General features: G+C 36.0%; 1 protein-coding gene across 1 annotated transcript in view; it reads left to right on the top strand.

The window, feature by feature from the left end:
- The first annotated feature begins 321 nt into the window (after positions 1-321).
- The window catches only part of LOC121426619 (receptor-type tyrosine-protein phosphatase N2-like), a 59,623-nt gene continuing 50,414 nt past the window's right edge, over positions 322-9,530 (top strand). The window contains exons 1-2 of the mRNA XM_041622977.1: positions 322-342; positions 4,245-4,328. Coding sequence (XP_041478911.1) covers positions 322-342; positions 4,245-4,328 — 105 coding nt within the window. The remainder of the gene's footprint in view (positions 343-4,244; positions 4,329-9,530) is intronic.

Below are 9,530 nucleotides of genomic sequence, written 5' to 3'. Positions count from 1 at the left end.
TGTCATAAAATGAAAATATAAGTGAATATCGTGGCAGGATCATCACATGAATTGTTGATATCTACAATTGTATCGTCTGAGAGAAGGAAATATATCATCTATAATACAATACAATACTTCCTCCCAGTGTTGGTGAACTTAAATGTGCTCGTTTAGATGTCATGTTTTCGCAAATGCTTGATATCAAGGTTGCACCTAATTTCACAAATAACTTCATGAACCAGAATATAATGCTCTCTTTGCCAATTCTTAATAGGAGTGAAAGAAATCAGTTGTACATGATTGACTATCTGTGAAATAGATCCTCTTTTACCCTTTAACATGTCGGTGCTTGTAATCAGAGTAAGTTTAAGAGGTGTAATTTCAGATATACGATACTCGCCAATATCTGTATTTCCTGGTGAATGTTTTTGTAATTATATATCAATTTTTTTCATTTGTCTAATTATGATAGATGTGTTTTCTGTTTACTCTATATAAGACCATGTGGGAATAATCTTGTGTCATTTTCAGTACTTAAGTATCTATGTATATCCGGCAGTTCAAATTAATCAAAAACGGTAAGAGAAAATCCATCTTTGAATCTAGCAGTTGTTCAGACAGTTTTACTGGTACATAAATAATTAGATAAATCTTCCTTTACATCTCTGCTAATGTTGCTATGTTAGGCATGTCAGTGGGATGTCACAATTTTGCTAGATAAGCATTAAAAATATGTACTTTTACCCCTACGGATGAACATTCATATATCTCAAAAAGATTCAAATCCACAAGGTTAAAATCTAAATGATCTGGATTCATTTTTAAATCCTTTGAAATTCATAGAGTGTACACTTGAAATTATCTCAGAGTCGAACATTCATTTGATTTATCAAAAGGTTATATCAATAAAATCCCACTTAGGGCCACAGTACAGGGTATACACAGCAACCTTGCCATTTATAGCACACAAATCTGTAGGATGACATTGCCTTGTGCACTGTCGCAATTGGGTATTAACTTGGACACATCTAACAAAGGCATGACTCCGGTGTGTTCCGAATTAGCCAGGTGCTCGGGGTTCTCTGGGGTAGTTGGGTCGAGTTCCTGGTGTGATATGTACGCCACATAGACCTGTGAATACTCCATCTCATCCCAGTTTCATTAACCGTGCCCTTATTTTTCAAGGATGAACATTAATGTCTTCATTTTTTGTGATCGAAGAGTACAGATTCTCATTTGGCAAGAAAAAGCAAATATTGCCAATCAATATTATCTAAAACTATATATATTTATATATATATATATATATATTTGTTTTATTGATTTTTCGGATAGAGTATTTGTATCATTTCTTCTTTTTGCAATTGATAGTGTCATATTATTGCCCTTTTATATGCCGAACGATGAAATTATGGATTCATTATGCATTTGTTTAAAAAGACGGTTATCCTGTTCAATTTTACCATCTTTAAATACAAGGAAGCCTCACTGAATATAAACATATAAACTTAAAATATTTAAAGGTAAAAAAGTGAGCAATGATGATTAGTGACGATGGTTTTCATAGCACAAAAATCACTAATGAATGTGAATGAAACAAGGATTATACAATGATAAAAAAATGTACTTGATACTAAAGAAAAAACATTACAAGTAAAAAAGAAACAAAATATGTAACATTTAAGAACAAGGGAATGATTGGGATGGTTATTTGAGATATTGGTTTGAGGAGTCTGGAATTGTCTAAAAGCATTTTTATTAACTAAGGGGGGTGTCTGAATACGGAGTGGAATAGGAGTTGGACATGTATGTCATTGAATATAGATCTACAAGAAGTTTAGAGCATTGCCTTGTTTGGATTTATAACGAAAATGTTTGCGTCTTACCCTGATGATTAGATTTTTAATACCCCAAATTTCTTTGATGATAATTTTAAGGACTATGAGTAGTAGTAGTAGTAGTAGTAGTAGTAGTAGTAGTAGTAGTAGTAGTAGTAGTAGTAGAAGTAGTAGTAGCAGTAGTAGAAGTAGTAGTAGTAGTAGTAGTAGTAGTAGTAGAAGTAGTAGTAGCAGTAGTAGTAGTAGTAGTAGTAGTAGTAGTAGTAGTAGTAGTAGTAGTAGTAGTAGTAGTAGTAGTAGTAGTAGTAGTAGTAGTAGTAGTAGTAGCAGTAGTAGTAGCAGTAGCAGTAGTAGAAGTAGTAGTAGTAGTAGTAGTAGTAGTAGTAGCAGTAGTAGTAGTAGTAGTAGTAGTAGTAGTAGTAGCAGTAGTAGTAGCAGTAGTAGTAGTAGCAGTAGTAGAAGTAGTAGTAGTAGTAGTAGTAGTAGCAGTAGTAGTAGCAGTAGTAGTAGTAGTAGTAGTAGTAGTAGTAGCAGTAGTAGTAGCAGTAGTAGTAGCAGTAGTAGTAGTAGTAGTAGTAGCAGCAGCAGCAGTAATAGTAGTAGTTTTTATGTTACATTGTATAATGTGGCATTTGAAATGTCTCAAGATGCTCAAATAAGCCTCTTTTCGTTTTCCATTTCAGCCCTCTTCCTTCCTTCTCTCTCCCTCTCTTTCTCTCTCTCACACCCTCTTTCTTGCACTCCTATTTTTCTTCTCTCCTCTCTCCTTTAGTTTCTACGTTGTTGATGCTTCATTCTCTGACCCCTCTTCCCCTTCCTTATGAACTACCATCCCTCTGCCTTGAGTTGGAGATGTTATGTATCTATATTTTGCGCCAGCTGGTTCCCCGCTTAGCCAGTGGTACTGCCACTGAATCGCTCTGTGGCAACTCGGCACGTGGGGACTGAAAGAGAAGCCCCGCGGGGGAGGTATTGAAGAACCAAAGAAGCTTGTTGTGTTTGGGAAATCGAGAGATGAATGGGTGACAATGAGCAGTTGAGAGATGGAAGAGAGAGAGGAAGAGATGACAGAGGGAGAGAGAAAGAAAAAGAAAGACACACAGAAAGTGAGACAATCTATAACAGGAAGGGGGAGACACACACACACACACATAGAGAGAGTGAAAGAGTGAGAGAGGGGAGAGAGAGAGAGAAAGATACACAGAAAGTAAGAGAGTCTAACAGTGAGGAAGAATACACACACACACACATACACACAGAGAAAGAGAGGAATAGAAAGAAAAGAAACATTGAAAGAGTTGTATGAGAAAAGATCATTTATATACATGCACTGATGATGCAGAAAAGATATGAATTCGAAGAACAAGAATGTTCAAGAGAGAATGACAGACAGAAAGAGAGTCAGAAAGGAGAGGAGGATAAAGAGAAAGAAAAATTATAGAAAGTTGTATGATTCTAAATAATATGCAAGCATTAAATTGGGATAGAATATGAATAGAATAGAACAGGGGTGAATATTGGACTTATGTTGTAGAATGAGGCAAGAGATTAGGTATTGATATTCAAAAGTGAAATATGATTAAAAATTAATAAGTGCTGAGTTGGTAAATGCGATTTATCATTATAAAAGTGCAGTGAAACCAAACAAGTTTCATTAAATTGTGAAACCAAACAGTTTAGTAACCAATATAGTGCAATATTACTTCACTGTAATACACATTTCCTACAGACTCTAACCCATGTTATCCTTGGACATTTAACATGAAATTGAATGAATTTGTGAATTACTAAGGATAATATATTTATGTTTGCTTGATACATAGAATAAATGAGAAAATGACTTACAGGAGAAAAGATGCTTCTTTTGCAATGGGAGACTCCAAATCGTAGAAAATGATCAAGCGAAAAAGGGGGATTTTTATAAAGAGAAAATGTAATGGTCATTTACTGGTCTATTTCAAGAGGGAACACTATAAAAAGAAAACTATAACACTTCAAGTGATTGAAGATGGATGCATTTAGCATTGTGTGAGGTGTAACAGCTAATAAAACAAATGTATAGCAATACACAGAACAAGCATACCATCTATCAGCAAAGAAAATACTACATGAGAAAACCAGAGAGTATAAACTGAGTAAATATGTGCAAGGATTATCATCCAATTAAAGGGTGGGGACATGTTGGTAGTGGTGGCTAAGCTCCGCCCCCTTGCCACGTGGATGGCGTTATGCCCAAGTGCCAATCACCATATAACAGGCTTGGCTGGCAGCACACTCTTTGATTTGCGCTTTGGATTTTATGAGGATTCAAGCAGGCTATCCTTTCTTCCCAAGCTTCCAGTCATTCATTCATTCATTCATTCTACGTTGGTTGAGTGGATTCATGGTGGCGCACTAGGCTTCCCCCAGACGTTGGTAGTATAGCGGGCAGCTGTTATTCACAAAGGCTCTCCTACGGATCTGTATCCTTCTTTGTGCAGGGAATACCATGGATCTCAAGCCAGTCAGGTACTGTATCCCAACGACTTTCTTCTGGAGGAAGCATTTTATTTCTTTCCAAAGACTGCATCTCCTCTTTTAACTGTGGATATATCCAGGTCTTCTGGCTTTGTTCTAGGAAGTAATATCTGATACATATCTTCTGTGCTTGCTCACGGTAGTTCTCTTTAATCAAAATTAGTAATTTCATTAAGGGGTAATTGGAATTTTCGCTGATCCGATTTTTCTTTCCTGTGCGGTGATTGGTTTTCAATCCCACTGATTTGGTGCTTCTCAGGATGTGTTATGGAGGAAAATGGTTCAGGATATTTTTTGTACTAATTCCAAGTATACTGCTATGTCAATGAGGATTCCTGCTTCATCTCTCTCACTCTTTCTCTCTCGATCTCAAATTGTATGTGATCATTTTTTTTTTACATTTTGAATTGTTTCTCTCTACTTGCTCTCTCCCTGTTCCTTTCTCTCCATCTCTTTTGATCTCTCTCTCTTCTTTCTCTCCTATTCTCTCTGTGTATCTCTGTCTTTCTCATCATCTTTCACCGTCTATTTTCTTTTTTGTCCCAGCCTCTCATGTTATTGCATTATGTATTTTCTGAGACACCAGTTCTATAAATCATTTGAAAAGTATGCTTAAATTATTGGAAGTTGACCATGCAAAATCTCCAAAAGAAAAAAACACACAATGCATCCACATATTAGATGCTGAATATTACCTTAGTAAGTACCTTTATATCCTAAATATTTAGTAAATTGTCCATTTGTATAATACACCAACCTTATTTGTATTCTGCACTGTGTTTTACAATGTATCATAGATTATCATGGCAAACGTCAAACTGCCATATGAATGTTAAGCGTTATTAAGGGAATACATGTAGATCCTCTGGGGGAAACCCATTCACTAAAACTGGGTTGAGAGCAGTATATTTTAGACAAATTTCTCGCTGAAAGAAGTCAGCTGCACTGTTGAAGTGAATTACAAAACAAGGTACTTTTTACTCAGTTGATTTCATGTGATGATCTATCTTTATAGACCTATATTAGAACTCTTTTATTCTTTGTGGAAGTATCAGGGAAATACAGGTAAGGCCAGGTCCCTTTGTACACAAAACTTAGCAATCAATTGTACAATGTATTCTTACAGTTGATTGCACATAATTGCCAATGCAATTAGTCGTACAAATCATCCATATATCCATTCATTCTGTTTCATGTAACAAGGCTGTAGTGCCTATGACATAATGAAACCAGTCTCCAATTGAGAAGTTTCTCTTCTATTAGGTAGCCATACCCCTTTCACACACCAAGTACTGGAGCCAGCTAATGGTGGATTTGGAGCCTGTTTCATAAGACTTTTCAATAACAGTTCCAAAGTATTGAAATCCTTTAATCTGATTGGCTGATTGTGAATTTGTTATGAAAAAATGTTCTTTGGTTCTGAATTGGGGATCGGTATTATCCAACCCCTGTTCATACTTATTCTTAAGCTGCACCTTGGGAAAGTTAAATACCCATGACTCATTGAACAGGTTAATTTTTGTAATAAGCAGTTCCAGCTGTATATTGTGATGTGGTTTTTTTTATACCAATATACTACAGGTTTCTGATCAGCCTCCAAAATGATAGAACATTTTGGAATTCTTTAAAAATCATTACATTATATCATTTCTCTAAACAATATGTAGCAGAAATGTAGCTTGATAATTGTTTATACCTCTGTCACATTTATTCTATGGCAGCTGTATGGCGAGTAAAAAACAGCCGTTTTATCATTTTTATGTGTACCAGCTATACATGGGTGGTTTGGATAAAAAAAAATGAATAAAACGGCTGTTTTTTACTCGCCGTACGGCCGCCGTAGAGCAAATGTGACCGATGTATTAGCAATAATGCCTTGTAAAATCAATAGATATGATACGATCATACAATCATATAAACTTTTCAGTACATTTTTCACTGTATACTTAACATGTATATCTCAGACCAACTTTGCTTTTGAGTTACTGGGCACTGTTCATATTGCATGCTGCTGCTAAGACTGGGGTTTATTCTGCAAATGTGAAAGTAGTGTGAGGCAAGGAAGTAAATGGTGAAAATATCAAATAATTCATAAATTATGCTTTGCCATGTATTTGGGTTTGGTTTTGTCCATATATCAAACAATTATCAGGAAGTATGTTGTTTTCACAGATTGAGATATTGTTGATATAGTCCTAAGTTAATAAAAGGAAATTCATGAAATTTTATGAAAGGATTGCTCTTTTATGCCTCTGTAAACTATTGGATTCTGGCAACAGTTCCAATATTTGTTTTTATTTGAATATTCAGTTGTGCTGGATTTTGGGGAAGTTCATTTACATTTGCGTGTTTGAACGTAATAGAGCTAATGTTTTAGTGTGTCTGAATGGGCACTGAAAAATAATTTCTTCCTATCTCTTTAATTGTTAGGCAATATATAACTGGAGCATTTAGAAGTCTGTTGCTGTTTTATGGCAAACCTGTCTGGCTTATGTTAAATTCAATTTATCCATTCAGTCATTTACATTAAAGGAGAAATATATTGATTATGAATGTGGTCTTATTATATATCAATGGAAAGGTAATGATGTGGGGAACATCAGTGGGTCATTCAAAAATACCGAAAATAATACAAAAAGGTGAAAATCGCCGATTAAAAAACGCTAAAATGCCCCTCCGAAATATGCCTCGCATCGGTCTGTGAATTGACCGGAATTTGATGACGTCACTGTCTGTACGAGAGGCGTGATTGGCTCTCCAAAGTGAAGCTCCACTTGCATGCAAAACCTGTTGCGTGGGTACGTTTCCTCCACACTGTCAGTGAATACTTCTATCACGAATTGAAAGAAAACCCAGAATTTTATCTAGATTTAGATTTTCAAATTGATGATTTTAAAGATGAAGAGAATGATGATGAAGTGAACAACACAGTGACGTAGTTGGAGGTAAATTGGGGGAACTATGCCGATGATGATGACGAAAAAATAACGATCACAAGTCATGTACATGCCGATTCGCTACCAACTCATGCAGCTGCTGCTACAAGTGGTAGCTACACCGCACGGGCCAAATTAAATCCATGAAAATGAATAACCACATCCAGACAGAGTCTATCATAAGAAGGAAAATAATGATATAACTGTACTTACAAACAAGTGAATAATCCGAACCTGAAGGCAAATCAACTCAACGAATAGCAGCAGACGATATGCACCGACGATAAACTTCATGTGGCTGGAATAGATTGTCACTCGTTCTGTTAGATGTAATTTGTAACTCATTAATTTGACAAAATTACGAAACTCGGGGAATTATTTATATATATAAAAATATAGTAACATCTCTTATTATTTTTGTATTACGATAAAACTAGCTGTTTTGAAGGAAAACGTTGAGGTAAACTAAAATTACATCCCCAACATGCGTAGCTTGTATGTCATTGCAAACAAACCATCTCAAACATGCACGTATTTCTTCCTTGCCCGCCTTGCTGATTGAGAGCTGTGCAACACGTGCATAGATCTATTCTCTCAGTCTCAGCCAAGGCGAGCAAACAATACGGCATGTGTTGTTTTGATGGTTTGTTTACGATCACATAATGCTACGCATGATGGGATGATCTTTTACATCTAATTTTAATTTACCTCAACGTTTTCCTTCAAAACAGGTTTTATTGTAATTCAACAAATGATAAGAGATGTTACTATATTTTTATATAGAGAAATAATTCCCCGAGTTTCGTAATTTTGTCAAATTAATGAGATAAAAGTTACATCTAACAGAACGAGTGACAATCTATCCCAGCCCCATGAAGTTTATCGTCAGTGCATATGCCATATCGTCTGCTACTATTCGTTGACTTGATTTGCCTTCAGGTTCGGATTATTCACTTGTTTGTAAGTACAGTTATATCATTTTCCTTCTTATGATAGACTCTGTCTGGATGTGGTTATTCATGTTCAGCATGAATTCAATTTGGCCCGCGCGGTGTAGCTAGCACTTCCAGCAGCATGAATTGGTAGCGAATCGGCATGTACATGACATCACTTGTGATCGTGTTGCAAGTTAAATTTTCATCATCATCATCATGATCATCGGCGTAATTCCCCCAATTTACCTCCAACTACGTCACTGTGTTGTTCACTTCATCATCATTCTCTTCATCTCAAAATCATCAATTTGAAAATCCAAATCTAGATAAAATTCTGGGTTTTCTTTCATTTCGGGATCGAAGTATTCAGTGACAATGTGGAGAAAATGTACCCTTGCAACAGGTTTTGCATGCAAGTGGAGCTTCACGTGGGAGAGCCAATCACGCCTCTCGTACAGACAGTGACGTCATAAAAAATCCCCAATTTCGCGGACGTAATTCTGCGTGTTTGAAGCATTCAGAGAGAGAACTTTAAACTATCAATTAACTGACTTTTATCGGTCTCCATAATAAATGATGTACACCATCATGTTCTCCTTATTTTCTCCTTTATTGTGATATATGATTCTCCATTTTTACGATTTTCAATATATTTCTACTTTAATTGAGTTGACTTAACTCTGTTGAGAGTCATTGTACTGCACACAGAAATTAATGTTTATGGGACAATACACAGCTGGGGTACTTAAGACATACATTGTACAGATCTAAGCCCTTATAGAATTATTTTTACACTGGTCTTCGGATTCAACCAATCATTCCTACACACAAAAATGCACATCCTCCACTCCCTGGGGAGTATTTTAGCCACTCGCCATTGGGGGTGCACACAACACTGGACAAGCTATAGCGACTTTCACATCATACCAGATACCCATTTAACACATGGGTAGAGAGTGGCAAGTGTAGATTGATGTCTTGCCAAAGGATGCTAGGCCACAGTGGAATTCGAACACACAACCCTCTGATTGCAAGATGAGAGTCATAACAACGACACCAGATAGTATTTATTTCCTGAATAAAAGAGAGAAAACTGTGCAGATAAACATTTTGGGTCGATATTCTCCTTCATGAACTGAGAAGAAGAAAAGACATAATAGGGCCTGATTGTATATTTTATCAGCCGCAAATCTTTTTTATCTCTTTATCAAAAGGTGAATAGCAAATCCAAAGTCACTCAGATATTGTCTAACTTTACATTGCCATTTAAATTTTTTGTAGACTGTGTATTCAGCAGAAATATCAGCAACTTTTTTCCTCAC

The sequence above is a fragment of the Lytechinus variegatus genome, chromosome 13 (assembly GCF_018143015.1).
Source record: "Lytechinus variegatus isolate NC3 chromosome 13, Lvar_3.0, whole genome shotgun sequence".
NCBI classification, from domain to species: domain Eukaryota; kingdom Metazoa; phylum Echinodermata; class Echinoidea; order Temnopleuroida; family Toxopneustidae; genus Lytechinus; species Lytechinus variegatus.
Note: the sequence above shows the minus strand (reverse complement) of the source record. Positions and strands in the feature narration are given on the sequence as shown.